This window comes from Camelus ferus, chromosome 16 (assembly GCF_009834535.1).
Source record: "Camelus ferus isolate YT-003-E chromosome 16, BCGSAC_Cfer_1.0, whole genome shotgun sequence".
In the NCBI taxonomy this organism is placed as follows: Eukaryota; Metazoa; Chordata; class Mammalia; order Artiodactyla; family Camelidae; genus Camelus; species Camelus ferus.
Genome location: NC_045711.1, coordinates 1,121,931 through 1,140,700, shown reverse-complemented (window position 1 = coordinate 1,140,700; position 18,770 = coordinate 1,121,931). Strand labels below are relative to the sequence as shown.

General features: G+C 51.6%; 2 protein-coding genes, 1 long non-coding RNA gene and 1 other non-coding gene across 7 annotated transcripts in view; 1 reads left to right on the top strand and 3 right to left on the bottom strand.

Moving 5' to 3' along the window:
- Window positions 1-6,272, bottom strand: part of NCBP3 (nuclear cap binding subunit 3) — a 33,274-nt gene extending 27,002 nt beyond the window's left edge. For 2 of the 4 annotated variants that reach the window (XR_004326499.1, XR_004326498.1), the window contains exons 1-3: window positions 6,026-6,272; window positions 4,072-4,137; window positions 2,043-2,148 (exon numbers count right to left, since the gene is read on the bottom strand). Coding sequence is in view for 2 of the 4 variants with exons in the window: in XM_032497982.1 (XP_032353873.1) it covers window positions 2,043-2,148; window positions 4,072-4,137; window positions 6,026-6,208 (355 nt within the window). In the remaining 2 variants the exon portion in view is untranslated. The remainder of the gene's footprint in view (window positions 1-2,042; window positions 2,149-4,071; window positions 4,138-6,025) is intronic. The other 2 variants (XM_032497982.1, XM_032497983.1) reach the window with 2 other exon arrangements.
- Window positions 6,273-9,356: 3,084 nt separating this feature from the next.
- The window catches only part of LOC116669158, a 14,422-nt gene continuing 5,008 nt past the window's right edge, over window positions 9,357-18,770 (top strand). The window contains exons 1-2 of the long non-coding RNA XR_004326522.1: window positions 9,357-9,370; window positions 16,351-16,352. This is a non-coding gene — a long non-coding RNA (uncharacterized LOC116669158). The remainder of the gene's footprint in view (window positions 9,371-16,350; window positions 16,353-18,770) is intronic.
- The window catches only part of CAMKK1 (calcium/calmodulin dependent protein kinase kinase 1), a 27,264-nt gene continuing 19,078 nt past the window's right edge, over window positions 10,585-18,770 (bottom strand). The window contains exons 13-16 of the mRNA XM_032497984.1: window positions 17,394-17,481; window positions 17,055-17,183; window positions 14,832-14,935; window positions 10,585-12,588 (exon numbers count right to left, since the gene is read on the bottom strand). Coding sequence (XP_032353875.1) covers window positions 12,516-12,588; window positions 14,832-14,935; window positions 17,055-17,183; window positions 17,394-17,481 — 394 coding nt within the window. The 3' untranslated portion in view covers window positions 10,585-12,515. The remainder of the gene's footprint in view (window positions 12,589-14,831; window positions 14,936-17,054; window positions 17,184-17,393; window positions 17,482-18,770) is intronic.
- TRNAG-ACC lies at window positions 13,920-13,991 on the bottom strand. The gene has a single exon. It is a non-coding gene; the product is annotated as a tRNA-Gly (tRNA).

Here is an 18,770-nt window from a genome sequence, read left to right as displayed (position 1 = left end):
GGAAAGGCAGCAGGGTTCTCTAGAGTTCAGGAACACACTCAAAGGCCACACCACCTCCTGAATCAAAACCAGGTTGTAATGAGCAACTTTCCCCAGATGATATTCCAGGCAGATGTATTGTTTTTTATGAGTATCTTTGGAACCATGAGATGGAGACTGCTTTTCAAAAAAACAATTTTTTTTAATTAACATTTAAAGCGATCTTATTCAGGCAGGTAACACATTCCTATTTTACTGTCGGACAAGGAGAGCGAGACCTAAAAAGATTCCCTCTTTTTTTTTAAATTTGCTCATGTTCACTAAGGAACTGAGACTAGATTTTAGGAGGGTTCAGCACCCTAAAGAGCCCCAATGCAAGTGGGAGGAGAGAATGGAGTGGGTAATTAGGGATGCTTCATGGAGAAAGTGACATCTGAACCAGACGAAGCATGGGACGAGGAAGTACAGAGTGATAGGCATGAACAAGATCAGAGGCAAGATGTCACGAGGAATGCCCACAGGACTAGAAGTAAACAGGTGTGGTGAAACCACTATGCTTTCCAGGTGGAATTGTACGCAAGGCCTCAGACATCTGCCTGGGCCCAGACTGTGCAGGCACATGCGTGCCGAGCTGCACAGCTGGCCTTGGCTTTCACAGGACTTTTCCTGAAACAGAAATCTACTCAAGCAGATGCCTGGAAACCCAGCCTGTAAGGGAAGCAAGGTTGTATTTCCAAACTGAACTCATGATGCAGAAAAAAGAGCAAAGCAGCATCCAGAGTTGAGCTCTGCATCCAAGCTACTCTGTCCACTGGGATGCACTGAGGAGATCTGGGTCTCTGGTATCATGTCACATATTAAAAGGCAACAGGGCAAAGTAGTTAAGAGCAAGGCTTTAGAGTCAGATAAACCTGGGTTCTAATCCTGACTCCTCTTGCACAAGCTATGTAAACCTCAGCATTCTCTGAGCCTATTTCCGTCTTTGTAAAATAAAAATAAAAATATATTCTTCATGGGATTGTTGTGAGAAATGAACAAGAAACAAATATGTAACGTGCTAATTAACACACTGCCTGGTAAGAAAGCAAGTTCCCAACAAAGAGTAGCTATTCCTTCATTCATTCAGCATGTTTATTTATTTATTTATTTATTTATTTAGTTAGTTAGTTAGTTAGTTAGTTAGTTAGTTATATTTGGGGGCAGGGATTAGGATTTTATTTATTTATTTATTTAATGAAGGTACTGGGGATTGAACCCAGGACCTCACGCATGCTAAGCGCACACTCTACCGAGCTATACCCTCCCCCCTCATTCAGCATGTTTTTAACAAACAAGCAAGCCTAGAGAAAGTCACACAGCAGAGCACAGACCTTTAACGTGCATTCAGAGGGCTGCCTATTAAACCCTGCACAAATCCCAAATTTGCAAATACAGCAGAAGGAAACTGTTTGCATTCGTGGAATAATGAATATGGCTGTGAACTCACTAAAAGGGTAGTAATAATTTTTCCTTCTATTTATAAATCGCTTTTGAAGACTGGAGTATATTATTATATATGACAATTCAGGGTGAGTTCTAGGAAGCAAAATACTCACCTAACAAAACACAAAAATTAAATAAAATCACAAGCCTGAATCAAGAGAAGCACTAATGGTATTCCTGCCCTTCCCCAAACCTGAATCCCCTCATGGAGAGTCTCACTGTGATACACTCCCACCACATTTAAAGGCAAAGAAAAGGTAACACTTTTATCATAAAAGCAGAAAATGAGAAAGAGTCCTCAAAAGTATGTTCTAATCTCAGCTCTGCCACCAACTAGGTGACGTTCTCTGGGGCTCCTCAGACATGACAATCCCCTTTTTTCCAGCTCTAACATCTGAGACACAGCTAACAGCTCAACTTTAAATAGGTCACCGCAGAAATGGAGACCTCACAAGTTCCTTCCTTTGGGAATATTTGGATGAGGACTGGACAGGCAAGGCAAGACCAGAAGCATGAGGCCACAGCAGGGAAAAGTCATTCTCTGGAAGAATGTGGAAAAATTCTCCCCAAACACCCTGTACCTTTCTTCATCATGTCTCGGTCCAAGGCGACATTTCTTTGGGCAATATTTACTTCTGATCGAAAATGGAAGCGCTTGGCTCTCTGTTCTTTCTTTTCAATTGCTTCCTAGAAGGTACAGAAAAAGCCAAAGAAGTAAAACATGGAGGAGGAAAGTTAAATCACAAACACAAAATGATGCATTAGTGACAAGCCTAAAATAACTCAGAAGAAATAAGCAATACTGTGCCTTCAATAATTTTTGCAGAGAATTGGATATTCACAGTCAATGACTAGGAGGGTGTACACTATTAGGGTTATAACTGTAATAATCTCCATGATGATTCAATGCTTATCACTGTACCTGGGGCACAGTAGGAATTCAATGAATATTTCTTGATCTAATGAGTAATGAATAATGCTTTAGTTCTCTGACATTTCATTTATTATTAGCAATCATGCAAACAAATTACACCTAAAGCATCTTAACATCTCAATTTTCCAGGTGCAGAGACTGAGGCACAAAAAAGTTACAAGGTTTGCTAAAGGCACTTCCGCAAGTAAGGGGGCAGATCTTTGTGATCTCAGTACTATTTCTAGAAGCCCCACCACCACCCTCATTTCACATCGTCTGTGTGCATGGTAATCACACCTATCACATTATGTCTGCCTGAGCAGTCCAGTCCCTAAAGCTTTTTCTGCGTTTAAAAATAACACTGAAGCAAAGAAACTCCCTCTATTCTAAACTTGTGTCCATGGAATTGCCAGTTTTCGTCTTGAAGTGACAAGAAGCATTGATGCTTTGCTGAAAAACAAAATAATCAGCTTCCTAAGTTTTTTTTTCCCCAAGAGCTAAAATAAATCCAGGTCCTACTGTGGGTTTCTGATAGCTCTTAGGAACCTTCACTAATTGTATATTGACTTTGCCACGCTAATTGAAGGTCTGACTACAGAAAGCTTGTGGGGATTGGTAAAGCAGCAACACTTCTGTTATTTCCCAATAGTTATGCTAATTTTCTTCACTGAAGTCTTCCCAGTGGAAACAACTAATCTTTGTAGCCTTCCTTTAGTAACGACCGAAGTACCAATTCTGGGCTGCCACACTTTCCCCCGCGTATGTTTCACATAATGGTAAACTGCGTAGGATTAAGAATAGTACAATATACTTCTTTTTCAATTACAATAAGAAAACATCTTCACTTTATTCTATTTTGTCAAAATAGATGATCAGTTCTTTCTTCTGGCCTTCAAGCAATCTGAGACAGGTTGAGACCCAGATAAAATACAAAAAGGTAAGCATGACATACTTAATTTTATTTTTGCTTTTATACATCCAATACAGTAGTAATACAGTATTATTTATTCAGAATTACCATTCAAGCTCTGTTCCAAACTTAATTGTACACACTAAAATCAGAAGAGAGGTTTTAGCTGGATATCACCAATTAAAGCAACAAATAAGTACTTCTGTTTATAATAAGGAAAATGATATGCCTGGTTCTGTGAGGAGTTACGAAGAAGCTGGTAATCTAGTTAAAGCACTAACTAGATAAAAGGCAATACTCCCAGGTACGGAAAATAATTTAGTTGACTTGACCTTCAAAGTTTAGCCACATAATCAGGAAATCCTATTTTTCTAGGCCAGCAGCCAGTGAGGAATAAAGACATTTTACTAAGGGACTACTAATGTGCCAGGCACTTTTCTGTTTTGCTTCATTTAGAGTGGAAATAGTTTACATATTTTTAAAGAATGGACAGCATGAAAAAGCACTCCCAGTGTAGAACTTCTTGGACATGGTTAAGGACAGGCATTGAGGGAGAGTGATTTTATCTTCCCATGGATTTGAGAACACACAAATGCTGCCTGGATGTTTTCAGGATGTGTGAAGGCATCACTGTGTATTACAAAATTTAAATTAAAAAAAAATTTCACTCCAGCAACCAAAGGAAAAAGAAGGTGAAGAGTAAGTGCTGTTCTACAAGTCCTAGGGACCAAGTTCATTAAGTTCACCCACTTCTCAAAATGAATAAGGAAATCAAGGTCTGTCTCACCTTGGAGGTGACATCGATTCCAGTGATGAAGCTGCCAGCCTTGTTTTCGTATCTTCTGCTTGTGTCCTAACACGAAGAGGGTGGGTGAGAAACGCTAACAAGTAACTGAGGAAATACTCGTGATAAACGACAAGCCGACAACCGATTCCTTCTGGAGAGTCGTTCTTTTCAGCAATCCTTCCCTGCCCCTGACAACCCCTTATAATGAGGAAGCCTGTCCCAGTGACTCTGGGGTAGCAACACACCACTCTAATGAGAAGTCTTTTCCAGATCAGAGCCTGTCCAAAAGCTAAAGTAATTCCATCTACGACGTCACCCATATAAATGAAAATCTCAAGGCTTTCAGGAAAAACATTCAAGACGAGGCACACTTATCTTCCCCACCCAGATGGGACAAATTCATTGTGCCAGGTCACCAGATGGAGCGTAAGTCTTCACCACACTGCAGGAAGTCCAGACTCACCTAGACCTCCTGGGGGAAACACAGCACAGTGCAATGAAAACAGGATGGGATTTGGAAGCCTGGGGACTCAAATCGCAGCTGTGACATCACTGACTACATGATACTGTACAATTCCTTTGGCCTCTATGGGCCTAGGTTTCCTCCGTGGTCTCTGCCTGCCTTTCTGACCTCTTTTACTGCTCTCCCACTTTCTCCAACAAAACAATCTTGTTCCCATCTCAAGAGTCTTTGTGCTTACTGTTGCCCCTGCTGGAAACACTCTCTTCCAAGTCTGCACACGGCTGGATCCTTTCTGTCACCTAGGGTTCAGCTCAAATGTCACTTTCCTGACCGATCCTATCCCATTCTGCTTCCTGCTCTGCACTCCCTCCCTGTCCTCCGCACACTCCTACCCCATTAATGCGTTTTATTCCCGTCAGAGCACTCACCACTATCCGAACTTATTTGTTTACTTGTGTCCCTCAAGTGGAACAAAAACAGCAAGGAGGGAGTTTGACTTTGATCTTGATCAAGCGCCTAGGACTGTGTCTGGCACAAAGCACATGCTGAACAGAATGAATGGAGGGACATCTACCTCCCAAGTGCGGTGATATTTAAACGATGTAACATAGTAAATGGTAGAATGCCACTATCTTAACTGTTGTTGACAGAATCATTATCATTTGCTATCTTTTGTGCCCCTACCTTTACCTTTTCCCATAATTTCAGTTTAAAAGCATGATTTGCAGGCGTGTGTTAAAAAGAAGTTCTTGTTAGGTGAGAAATTAAGTACATGAGAGAAGCCATGCAGGCCTGAGATCAGCCCTAAGAACCGGACACAGGACCCCCAAACCACGAGCAAAACACCTCTCACCATCCCCACTGTGATAAAAGACGGACCAAGGACCATTGCCGGTTCAAGCTGCTTTGCTTTCATTAAGGGTCAGCTGCTGAGGCCACGGTGTTGCAGTGGAGCTGCGCGGGGACAAGATGACCCTCAAGTCACAACAGAAACACTGAGTTTCTGCAGCTGACAAGGCCAGCCCTTCCAAGGGAAACCGCGAGTGCTGCGTTTAACATACACCAGTTCTACCGGAGCAGGACCCAAAGGAGACCAGGATGCCGGTGCCATCCGACAGTTGATTCTGGGCCGCTCCGGGTCGTATTCCCGCCCGGGGCTTCCCCTTTATCTCAAGCCCCCAGATAATCCCATTCCCTCCTCAGCCATCCGCTTGCACAGACTGGCTCCGAGGGGCAGCGAAGGGGGTGTCCTCAACTACCCTCCAGCTCTCCCCCACCTCCCTCCAGCCCCCTCAACACCCGGATTTCCGGGCGCCCGGGCGTCCTTTCTCTCGTTCCCCGTCTCTGCTCAAGCCTGGCGCCTCGCCCCCTTCTCCCTTCGCCGGACTTCTCCCGGCTGGGACCCCAGCCCCGGCCGCCTCCCCTTCTGGCCCGCTCCGGCTCCGGACACTCGCTCCGCGACCTCCTCCTCGCCCCCGCCCCCGCCCGTACCGGGATCAGTTCTTTCAGTGAGCGCCGCACCGGCACGATCTCCAGCTCGCCCTCCTCCACCTCCATGGGCTCCGGCTCGCTACGGTCCAAACCGGACTCCGCTTCAGGCGACAGGGGCCCCAGGGCCGACCCCGCCGGGGCCTCCGCCTTCACCGACACTCGAAGGCCCCGTACGGCCGCCATCGCCGCCCGCCGGCCGCACCACTAAGAGCCCGCCCCGCACACAGCCGGCTAGAGCGCCGCTGCCACTGGCCACCGAGCAGCCGCCGCCACTACCTAGAGCGTCGCCTGCTGCGGCTAGAGGCCCTCTTCAGCGCCTACGCCCCTGATGGTGGGAGGAACCCGGGACGGCTGGAGCCGGTTCTGGTGAAGAGGAGGCGGGACCGAGAGGGAACAGGGGCGGGGCCTGCTGGGGGCGGGGCCTGGAGCAGTTCGCTGCAGTCTGGGCTTAGAAAATAGCTACACCTGAAGCCGTAAACCTGTAATAAAAGTTAATTTTACTGATTGATCATTACCTACCAGTGACCGTTACAAGCGCTTGAATCCTTACAACAATCCTATGTATTATTACTACCCCCATTTCACATATGAGGAAGCTGAGGCGTTTACATTGACCCAAGGTGACAGGCTATTTAAGGGATAAAACCCAGATACAAGCCCAGCCAGTCTGGCTCCAGAGCCCAGAATGAGCCTTGGTCTGTCACCTCTGGGCAAATCCACAGATTTAAAACACACTTGCCATGACAACCTTTGTGTCTTTCAAGTCTCTCAATAATTGGCCCATTTTACATACCACAAAATTGAGACTCCAAGAGGGTAGGGAGGCCAGAGCTTGAACCCTAATTTCCTGTCTCCCGAGGGCTCATTCAACTGGAGACTTCTGAGCATGGTTTCTTGCAGACATTTCTAACAAGCTCTTGGTTGGGAGAGGGGGATTGATCTCTGGGTTTCCAGAGGGCCCCTCTGGTCTGTTTTTGCTTTGAGTCCTGATTTTGCACGTTCCTCCCTGGGTTACCTTGGGTTAGTTCTAGCCCTTTTCTGGGCCTGTCTTCCTATCTGAGGAGGGAGAAGTTGGGATCCTAGGTTCTCAGAGGCCCTACTAGCAGTGAAACTATTCTGCATAAAACTATTATGGTGAATACATGACATACATTTGTCAAAACTCACAGAATGTACAATACAAAGAGTAAACTGTGGACTTTAGTTAACAATAATGTATCATTATTTCACTGGTGGTAACAAATGTACCACAGGAAGGCAAGATGTTACTAACAGGAAGTTTTGGGGCAGGAGAGGGGGATGAGGGAGGGTGTATGGGAACCGGTACTTTCTACTCAGTTTTTGTCAACCTAAAACTGTTCCAAAACATAAAGTTGTTTTAAAAAAAAATCAAAACAAAAAAACCTGACACCCAGACTACATCCTAGACCAATCAAATCAGAATCTTTAAGGGTGGGTGAGTTTTTAAAAGCTCAGGAGGAGATTCTAGCATGTAGCCAGACTGACAACTGCTGTTTAGACTGAATTGGGAGTGGGAGGGGGGCAGACCACTGCTGGGAGTCCTCTCTCAGCTTTGGGGTACATTTCCCAGGGAGGTGAGTGGAGATTGGCACAGATTACCTGGAAGGAGAGAGCGCCTGAGGGCATGGGGATCCTCTCCTTCGACAGCTCCAGCGCCTTAGGGCTGGTCCCCTGGACTTTGGGGGAGACCAAGGGTGATGTTTAATCAGCCCCTTTCCATGTTGTGGTTCCACATTGTTCCCGTTTCATTCCTTCAGTGTGGACCTGTGCCTTGGCCATGGGCGGGGGGCAGGTCTTAGGGAGACAAGACGACCGAGGGGTCAAAGGGCTCTCAATGCAGAGAGCATCAGCCAATCACTGTCACTAGGACAAGCAGTGATGGTCCTGCTGGGGATGGGACAAAGTGAGCCCCCCTTCATCGTGGCGGATCAGTGAGCGGGCAGACACAAGTTGTGAAAGTGACTCAGCCAGTGGGCCAGGCTGCAATTCCTGGGCCCTGTTTCCAGTCCTATCAGAGATGGACCAGGCACCAGACCACATGCCAAGGGTGCCTCTGGGGCTGTGAATCGGGGAAGGCTTCCTGGAAGAGGTGACTTGGAGATGGTGGGGGCCTAGGCAGAAGGGAGGGAAGGAAAGCTCACCACAAAGCTGGACTAATGACAAACTGGCCAGTCTGACCTGGGTAGGGACTGGCAGCTGCCCTGGAGAGTGAGAGGACCCAGATTTTATTCCCTGGGTCATCCTGGCTAGAGAAATGGATGTGTCTGAGACCCCGGAGGGCAAAGCCAGGTCTATGTGTGCCCAGGAAGGGACTAGGGGCAGGAGATGGTCATTGGAGCCACAGACACTTAGTCTATCAGGAGGCTGCAGCGGTCCAGGGAGTGGGCCAAGGCTTTGTTCTGCAGGTGAGACAGAGGATGGGCTCCTCCCAGCCCCTCCTGGTCTCCTCCTGGGTCTCAGTTAACCCCCAGGGACCAGTCCCACCCACTACGTGCCCCCCTGGCCTCTCTCGTGGAATTACAGTGGCCCAGGAGGCAGTCCCATAGAGAGGCCTGCTTGTTTGCCCGAGGGGAGGATGTGCTGGCCTGCCTTTGTGTATGTGTGACTCCATAACCTGTGAGGTGTTCGTATGGGGCAAAGTATGTGGCTCGGTGTCTCCCTGGGAAAACTGGAACCCTCAGTGGCTCTGACCAGCCCTCTCTCCTCTCCCTCAGGCTAAGACCATACAGGATGATAGGAGTTGGGGGCGGGTAGAGACCAGGCCAAGTGCTTGTGGGATCCAGAGCCCAAAGGCATTGTCTGTGAGGAACCAGGACCTCTTAGGGCAAACCCTGGACTGCCTCCGCCCCACTACCCCAGCTACAGCTGGACACCCTGGCCTGGGCTCAGCTCCCCCGTGTGGTTAGGTCTGGAAGTGCAACCTCCATCTCTGATTTTCCCAGATCTCCTTCCCCATGCGTAGGGCTCTTGGTTTTCCTGGCAGCTGATGTGGGAAGACCCGGATGGAGTGGGTGGGCAGGAGACCTGGGCTCTAGCCTGGCTATCCCCTAACTTGTTCTGTGACTCTGAGCCTCAGTTTCCCCCACCTTAGTGTGCCTCGTAGAGTGGTCATCCTGGTGGGGAAATGACATCATGTACTGTGGTCCTATTCTAAGCTCTTACACATGACGATCTGGACTGCCAGACCCAGGCCCAGCGTTGGGTGACCAATGCCTGGACTGAACCAGCCTGGGGGTTTTTCTGTCTGCAGAATAGACCCTGGAGGGTGCAGTCGACATTGACAAGCAGAGGCAGGGATGGGGGAAGGCCTACCCTGGAAAGTGGGTGGGTGGAACATGGGTCAGGAGAGCATCTGGGGAGGCCTGCGGGGCTGATGGCAATGGCTGAGCACTGCAGGGAGCATGGAAGGGTCCTGAGAGGCACGGACATGGTCAGGTGGGGGCCCACAGATCACTCTGGCAGGTTGTAACAGGATGGACTGGAGTGCTGAGGCCCAAGACTGGAGACCAACGAGGAAGTGGCCAAAATTGAGGGGCGGCAAGAGTGTGAACAAGATTGCTTATTGGTCTTAGTATTTGGGGAACTTCTGCCTGGCCACCAGCACCCTTCCTGCAGAGGGCTTGGTGCAGCCCTCTTGGGACCGTTGCAGGATGACCAGGAACCAGGCAGGAACAGCTTAGGTCTCCATTTCTCACATGGGAAAAACTGATCACCAAGAGGGACAGCCTCTGGCTTGATCTCCTTCTGGTTGGTCCCTGGTTTCACCGGGCGAGAAGCTCCATAAATGAGCAAATACCAGTCATACAGGATGTGCTGAGATAGTGGTTTCTAAGGCAGCCCCAGGGGCAGAAAGTTCTTTGGCTTTTTTTCCCTAAGGGTCTCACTTGGTGAGTACTATGTACCAAGCACTGTGTCAGATGCTTGGCACAAGAACCCCATGAAGAGGTGCTGATACTACCTGTACTATACCAGAAAGAAGCTGAGACTCCTCTGATGATTCGCCAAGGGCACACAGCTGGTAAAAGGCAAAGCCTGGATTCAAGCTGAAGGCCATCTGACCTCAAAGATGGCTCTTTTCATCATGGCCATGGAGGGCCCTCCAATAATCGGGGAGCTGTGGGTCCAAAATGCCAAGTACTAGTGCTGAAGGCTAAGGGGACACTGGGAGGACAGTGGGCCTGCATCACAGGGACTCCTGTGAGTCTCCACTTGGGCTTCTGCCCCATGAGGAGTGGCGTGGGCCCCCAAGGACCAGACCTCAGCCTCCCTGGGCCCCTGCAAAACAGGCGAGATGCCCTCCTAGACAACCCATTGGCTCCCACCCTGTTCTTCCCAAAGAGGGGCCACAGGACCTACCCAGGAGACTGAGCCACATCCTGGACTGTAGCCCCTCACCCTCCAGACAAAACCTTCTTCCCCCTACCCACCCCCAGAGCTCTGTCACTATGGTCCTACTCAGACCCCTGTGGAAAAGCCAGCAAAGCCAGCTGTTGAGAAAGAACATACCCAGATGCAGAAAATGTCCATACCAAGTTGTCTTTTTTTTTTTTAAACTCAAGAAAGGGCTTTTATTGTTTTTAATTCACTTCCTGGGAAGTTAATTTTTAAAACACTCTTACGGAGTTTGTCCATCCCTTGTGCTACCTTCAGAAACAATGATACCAACCAAAACCCTCAGCCATGGAGTGAGCCACCCCACTGGCGCTCCAACACGGGCCATGAAGCTGGGCCCACCTTTGGGCTCTGTGAGGGGCAGGGGGGTCCCTGAAACCCCCACTCTCCAAGCTCCAGCATGGAGATGCTCCAGGAAAACATGCTGATGGATGAATGGTCTCCCATGAACTCTATAAAAGTGCTAAGAACAGTTCCGAATTATTGTTTAAGCCCTGGGTTACAATGCATTAGTGCAGAGGAGCAGGGAGAAATGTGGACCCAGTGACAACGGGCCACGTTCTGCTCAGAGCCTTAAATAGACATAGAAACTATATTACAGATGCATGTGCCAGTGCAAGACATGCTGTGTGCTGCAGATGGGCACGCACGGGGTATGTGCGTGGAGGCGCGACGTACACCCACAGGCACAGAGACTCGGGACGCAGCATTCCTCCAGCCCCGCCTCCTCTCCTTCTCGACAAAGTGCTCCTGAAATGGCAACCTCATGCAGGGGACTGAAATCCCTTGTTTGGCCCATGATTTCAGGGCAGGTATCTGATTCCTGCTCTACTTTCCTTTGGAGGGTGTCAGTCTTTTGAGCATTTGGTCCATCAAAGCCAAGCCAGCCAGCCAGCCACTGATCACACAGAGAGGTCTGCTCCAGCTCCAACCAGGCGGAATGGTGACTGTCCTGGGGTGAGGCAGTGGCGGAAGGCCCATCCTCTCCAAGGCCACTTGCCAGCGTGCATGCCCCACCAGGGTCCCGCCTCTAGTGCAAACTCCAACCTGGGCAGTTGGTCCTTCATCACTGGAATGTGAGGGCAGCTTCCAGGGCCAGATGGGGAGGCCAGCTCGGATCAGAGGTTGGATTCCAGTTACTTCAGCATCTGCAAGGCCACAGCCCTTTGAGTTCAGGGCCCTCGGTGGATGTCAGCCCCTCGTGTCTTCTGCAGCCATAGCTTTGGGGAGCCACGCAGGAGGGAGGGAGGTGGGCTGGGAAGGGTAGTGTTCCTGGTTCAGGCCTCTGCTCAGACCCTCAACTTAGCCCATTCTCCGGACAATGTCAAGCGTGAAACACAATCCAGGAAGGTGAGTCCAGTCTACTTGGCTGCCAAGATCATGGTGGGTGCTCTGGGAACCACCCAAAGCTGAAGAAAAGCTTGTTACATGTTTCCAAGCAGAGTGTGGCATCCAGCTCCCGCACCAAGTTATAGACAAAAGTAAAAGATAACAAAAATGGAATCTGGATTCTCCAATGCTGGCCCCAGGCCCAGTGAGGCCCAGGAACACCCACCAAGGGCTCAGAGCCTCCACGTCAGTGTTCTCAGTAGGTAAGAGCTCTGGCAGCATCCCGAGGGGGACAGGGTACACCCCTCCATGTGCGTGTGGCAGCTGAACCACGCCCACCCGGCCCCTGAGCGAGCGGAGGTCTCTGCAGTGGTGGTAAACCAGGCTTCCACCTGCCATCTTGGTTTCCTGCCTTCCGCCCCGGGACCTTGCCAACCAGCCAGGTGGGGTTCCTAAGGCACCACGGTCACCCAGCTTCCCCATACGATGGGTCCCACCAGGGAGAGCCAGGATAAGGAGACCCCTTTTGTGGGACCCCTGCCCCCCAAACCCCAGATGACACACATTCCAATCCTGTCCCTGGAACGCACACGCGGAGGTCATGCAGCACGACGGGGGAGGGGGGCCAGGAGAGGAGCCACAGTCCCCAGCCCCCTGCCTGCAGGGGCGGCTGTTGGCATGAAGGCAGTGGGCCTTTGGAGGCGCAGGATGAGCGTGCTGCCGGGCGGCCCTGGGTGCATGCAGGGGCTCAGGACGCAGCCTCGTCTTCTTGGACGCCAGGGAGCTCCGGGCTCTTACCTCCTTCGCCACACCCGTCTTTCCTGTTCAGGGGACACCAGGGGTAGAGGGACCTCAGGGGTCAGAACATGCATGCATGAAGACACTCTCACACTTACCCACAGGCATTCTGTATCCACATCTCTCAAATCCCCCCTCACTCACTTCCCCAAGCTCCCCTCAGTCTCGCCCCCCTGCCTTGTGGCCCCTTGCTAGTTTCCCCACCCCTGGTCTCAGCCCTCTGCCCACAACCCTCCACAGCTCCCTATTGCCCGGAGACAAAGACTTCCCAGCCTGGCTTCCAGAGCCTTTCCCGATCTGACCTTCCCGAGCTGAGTTCCCTGCATCCTCAAGGACCAGCCAGATCACAGGTCTTCCCTGTTGGCCTGGATCAGCCCCCAGGGTCTTGGGTAGAGGAGCTTCAGTTTTGCATTTCCTTTCTTTGTTCACAGGACAAAGTGTACCTATCTGCATATCCAATAGTCTTGTATCTGATTTTTCCCCCTTAGACCTTTCTTTTTAACATGATCAATGAATGGCTTTTGATAACTTAAAAAGGATCAATCCCATTTAACTCTGCTGTAGAGTTTCAACAATTATCCAAGGCATAAAAGTCTATCAAGGACCAATGTTGGGGCTCTGATGAGGTAAAACCTGCTTTCCAAAATGAAACTTGAGTCACAGAATTATAGAATGTTATAGCTGGAAACTATTCAGCTCAATTCTGTCACAGTCCAAATGAAGAAACTGACCTGTCTCCCCATTAACATGTCCATAAAAGGACAACGATTGCCTTGCGCAGTTGGACTCTTGGCCCCCAGCCCTGTGTCCAGCATGGACTAGGTGCTGGATGTGTCCTTAGCCTGTGACTGGCCTGTCCCACCGCTAGAGGGCACTGAGCCACAGGCACTGTCCAGGTTTGCTCCTCAAAATCCTGGTTCTGCCTTTGTCCTGGTCTAATTAGTTAATAGCTTCCTCTTTCACTCTCAAAAGTGGCTCCATTTGGATGCAAAATAATGTGGTCCCCTACACCAAGTCCAGTTTCAGTATCTTGGTTTGCAGACCTAGAAGAGCCCTGGGAACCCCCTCCCCCAGGGCCTGGCCACTTTAGGGAAGTGACAGAGAAGAGGAAGTAAGCTCCGGACTGTCAAGGCCTCTCCCAGGCCCCACCCTTCACCCCACTTCAGCCAGGGAATTTGTCAAGAGGAAGGCAAGAGGTTGGTCATTGGACCTTCCTGAGTGCAGCCAGCCTCTGGCAGGGAGCAGACACCAGCGTGTCCACCACGATGGGCTGCGATACTTCTTTGTTTTTTCTTTCTTTCTTTTTTTTTTTCAGGGGGGTAGGTAATTAGATACATTCATTTATTTTTTTTAGTAGAGGTACTGGGGATTGAACCCAGGACCTCATGCATGGTAGGCATGCACTCTACCACTGAGCTCTACCCTCCTCCAGGGATGCAATACTTCTTAAGGAGCCCACTTACAAGAGGATGCTCACACACAAATGAAACCAGTATCCGGGCCCCTGGACGGCACAAGTGAATCTGCTCCTTCCTGAGAGGCCAAGGTACCTGGATGGTGGCCAGCGCTCCCCTCTCTGGGGAATGTGGCTCCTCTACCCAGCAGACTAGGAGGTACAGCACCTCCCCCCAGCCCCCTTCATGGACTAGAGGAAGGCAATCCAAGTCCTAGGGCCACATTCTGATCCAGGACCCCCTCACTCTTTTCTCTCCGCAGGTCTGTGCACCAGCTCCAGCAGGCCTCGTTGACTTTTTATTTCGAGGAAAGAAGGTGGAAATGCTGGGTATGAGGCTGGGAAACCGCTTTTCTGCCCTCTCCTGGGAGGTGGTGAATGCGCATGCCTGGTTCACAGTGGGGAGCCGCCAGCAATGGGGGTTCCTCTTCCCTGGCCCCGGCAGCCAGCCTGCCCGGGCTTACTCGCTGGATGAGCATTTACAAAGTGCTGACTGCGCTCACGGCCTCAGCGATGGCTGGGGGAAGCATCGGCCACTAAGAGAGCAGTGAACACTCCCCCAAGCCAGGAAGAGGCAGCAGAAGTGTTCCCCCCTCCACAGATGTGCCAGCCTTCTACAAGGAACAGACCTGAGGCCTGTCTGTCAACCTCAAGGAGGCTGCCGTGGGCTGAGAACAGAGACGGCCCTGCTCCTGCTCCGAGGCCTGGCCAAGTCCCCAGGCTCCAGGCTTAGCGTGATGACAGTGAGACTGGGGATGTGCCCCCACCCCACCCCGGGGAGCATGCTGTAGGCCTCAGCCCCCCAGTACTTACGACAGTAAGTTTCCCGGAGCAGACATGGAGCGCACTTCCCTCCGCGCCTGGGGCTCAAATGGGTTCCCAAAGGAACGCTTTCTCAGCATGGACTTAACCAGAATCTGGGAAGGACATGTCAGGTGAGGAACACAGGCTCCCAGGTTCCCAGACACACAGGCGGTCTCCACTCTGACTCCCAGGCTGGTGGGGGCGCAGCTGAGTGGGCCCTTTGCACAGGCAGACAAAGGAAGAGCACTCCAAGCAGAAGGAATGGCAAGAGCTTGGAGCAGGGGTGGTGGAGGGCGGATTCCGGGATGGTGAGGAGCCGGTGCATCTGGTGCGTGGGAAGCACAGAGGCCAGGAGCAGACCAGGAAGGGTCTGGACAGCCAGGCTGAAGGCCTGGGGAGTGCAATTAGGAAATGCCTTCTGGTACGCTGGAAGGATGGAGTGGAAGAGAGGTGGTCCCAGGCAGCCAGAGAGGAGCTGCAGCAGTGGCCCAATGGGATGTCCAAAGGGGACAGGCGGTTATGCCCTGGCTTTGTCCTTCCTCCTGCCACAAGGACAGCTCCATCCCCCTGCCCACAGGCACACAAACTCTCTCTCTCTCTCACACACACACACGCATGCACGCACGCGCACACACAAACACACGCACACACGCACGCATAGCGCCAGAGATGCTTTACTTGTTCCTTCCTTCTTTCTTGCCTTCCTTCCCTCCTTTCTTCCATCAACAAATATTTATTGAGCACCTGCATATGCCAGACACTATTCTAGGCACCGGGACCACACTGAGGGAAAACTTCTTGCCTTCATGGAGCTTATATTCTAATTGCAGGGACAGACAATAAATAAGACAAATCAGTAAAATATATAATACGTTAGTTAGTGGTAAGGACTCAGGAGAAAAAAATAAAGTGGAGAAAAAAATAAAACTTAGGAGAAAAAGAAGGTCGATAAGGAACGACAGAGGAGGTTGGAATTTTAGATCAGAGGCCTGGGAAGGTCACTTCTCACTGAGAAGGTGACTCTGGAGTCAAGAACTGGAGGAAGTGAGGAAGCAGCCCTGTGGATATCTGGGCAGGAGCATCCCAGGCGGAGGGAAGGGATATTCAAAGGTACTGGGGCAGCAGCTGACACTGGGTGAACAGAGGGAGGAGGGGAGGTCGGCAGGGAAATGGGGACAGGCAGCTCATGCAGGGTCTGGCAGGCAGTCAGGGCTATGGCTCTTCCTCTGAGTGACATGGGAGCCTGAGTAAGTGGGATCTGAGCTAAGAAGTGACATCATCAGGTCACTGGACCACCCGGGCTGCTGAGTTGAGCACTGACTGTAGGGAGGGCAAGGGTGGAAGCGTGGAGACAGCCTAGGAGGGGATTCCAGTGGTTTAGGAGCGAGATGATGGATGAGACCAGGGAAGTGGCAGTAGGGACCCTGCCGGGGCTGACAATTCCAGGGACTCCACAGAGCCCGGGAGCTCTGTAGAGCACAGGGACTTTAGCCAGCTGGCCCGAGCTGGGCCTGAACCCAGCAGGGAGGCGTGGACGCACAGGCCAGGGCCAGACCCCACCCCTGGCACGGGCCCCAGCTCGCTCTCCTGGCCATGCGCTCACCCCAACTCGCCATGAAACCTCAGTGCAGGGCAGGCCATGGCTGTCAGTGACCCCCCCAGAAAACCCAGAGGGCCATTAAGGGCTATGTGAATAACTTCCAGCTGTTAACGTGGAAGATGTCCAGAGGAAAACGAGAAAAGCTAAACTGTGAGAGGAGAGTGGAGGGAGGACACAGGTGATGCACGACTGACATGCAGGGGCTGGGACCACTTCTCCAATTCAAAGGCATCCTAGGCCTTTTCCCCTGTCAGGTCCTTGGCACCTTGTCCAGTGCCTGGAGAACAGCAGAATTTCCATAAATGTTCAGAAGGAAGAAAGGAAGGAAGGAAGGAAGGAAATGCTTCTCTGGTCGAGGTGAATGTTGACATGCAGCAAGGGCAGCGTATTTAAATCATTCACTGTCCTCCCCACGCCTCTGGTCTCCCCACCACAAGGCTGAGGAACGTGACTTCATTCCTGCCATAGCCTCCAGTGGAACAGTGGCCTCAGGGGCCCAGCATCAGGACTGGCCGACCAGGCAGCCCTCTGTCCCACCAGGGCCCAGCACAGAGCAAGTCTCAGGTGGCAGCCACAAGCCCCCCAACCTCTGACCCTTCTAGGCCTCAGCGCCTTCCACCCCACCCTCTTACCACTGTGGTCCAGCTGGGGATGAGCTTGACTGAGTTCTTGACCTCCTCCTCGGTCACCTCCACCACGCTGCAGTGCTCCTCCTCTGAGGGAAGGGGCTCCTCCCCATTTTTGGTCACCCAGGGGTGTAACTGTGGAGCAGAAGGTGGTTGAGGAAGGTCAGGGCCACAGGCAGACAGATGCCAGCCAGCACGGGGCCTGGGCATTCCACCAGCAGGATCCCTTGAGGGTCCCAAAGCACATAAACCCCAAACCCAAACCTAACATGCCCATGTCCCTGGTGTGATGCTCCCCCAAAGGGGAAACTGAGGCCTGTTTTCTGTGGCCCAGCCCAGCCCAACCTTGATGTCCGGCACCCCAATTCTCGTCTCAGGGTTCTTGTCTAGCATCTTCAGAATCAGGTCCTTCAGCTCTTCGCTGACCTTTGGCCTAAAGAAGTGGAAAGAGACAAAGGAGAGGCAGTTGAGGTCCCTTTCCTTCCCACCTCTCCACTCTACTCTGCTCCAGGCTTCCCTGATTAGCACCCAACAGGACAGAGACACCGCCAACCCTTCAGAGAGAAGGGACACCCAAGGTACCAAGGAGAAGGAGAGTTTCACAACAAGTATGTGGCTACCCTTCTCTCCTGAATAGGATGGAAAGTAGTCTCCCTCAGTGGGCAGAGGCCACAAACACAAACGGAGTCCCATGGGTGCTGGACACCCCCTGGGGGGCAGGGATGGTGAGGATAATGTGAGAAGAGTCGCTTTATGGGACCCCGAGGCCTTCACCCCCACTGGCCATCCCAATCTCTCTTCCATCCGGCAGGTGGCTGGGGACGATTCTCATTTGACCGAGGAGGAAACCAAACCCCATATCCTGCCCAGAAGAGCTAGGGCAGGGCTGGGACTCAGGGTGGGGACGGGAGCAGGACTCAGCCTCACACCGGCCTCCACGGCCTGTGCCCAAACTTCAGGCGTCACTGCTACTTACACTCTTGGGAGAAGGAACCCCATCTTGGGACTGTCACCTTGGCTCCCTCTGCTGACCTAGATACTTAATCCCTTTTAAAACGCCTAGGTTGGGGAGGATATCCCTGGCAGGGGCTACAGCTGGAGGGAAGGAGACAGGCAATCAGAGGAAAGGGACAGACGCTAGGAAGCTAGTGCTATGGGGGAGAGGAGTGATGTGAGCTGGGCAGGGTGGGGCGGCAGGGACAATGGAGCCACCTGGCAGATGAGCAGGTGGCAAGACAGAAGGGTCCTTGAATGCATGGGCCAGGGCATGCCTCTTCTTGCAGTCTTTGGGAAGCCTTGGAAAAACTTAAAGCAGGGGATACGGTGAGATCTGTTGTGCTTTATCAGGGTCCTCCTGACCTGATTGTGGTGGCTGTATTGGAGGGACACTGGCAGCTGGGAGGCCAGAGAGGAGTTGGCTGGACAGAGCTGAGCCCTGAACTAGGCAGGGGGCACCAGGGCCGCAGGGGGCGATGGAACCAAGAGAAATATAAGAGGTGGACTCAACAGGGCTTGGGGACCAGACAAGAAGTGGGCATGAGGGGGCCGGCAACTTCCAGGTTGGTTTCTGACCTGCCCCGGGCACTTGGAGCAGATGGCAAAAGAGCTGTGAAGAATGAAGCACTGGGTGGGGGGCTCAGGCTGACTGCCGTGGTAGCCGGCATCACAATCAGAAGAATCATGGATGAGTGGGAACACCTCTCCAAACAGCCCGTCTAGGCT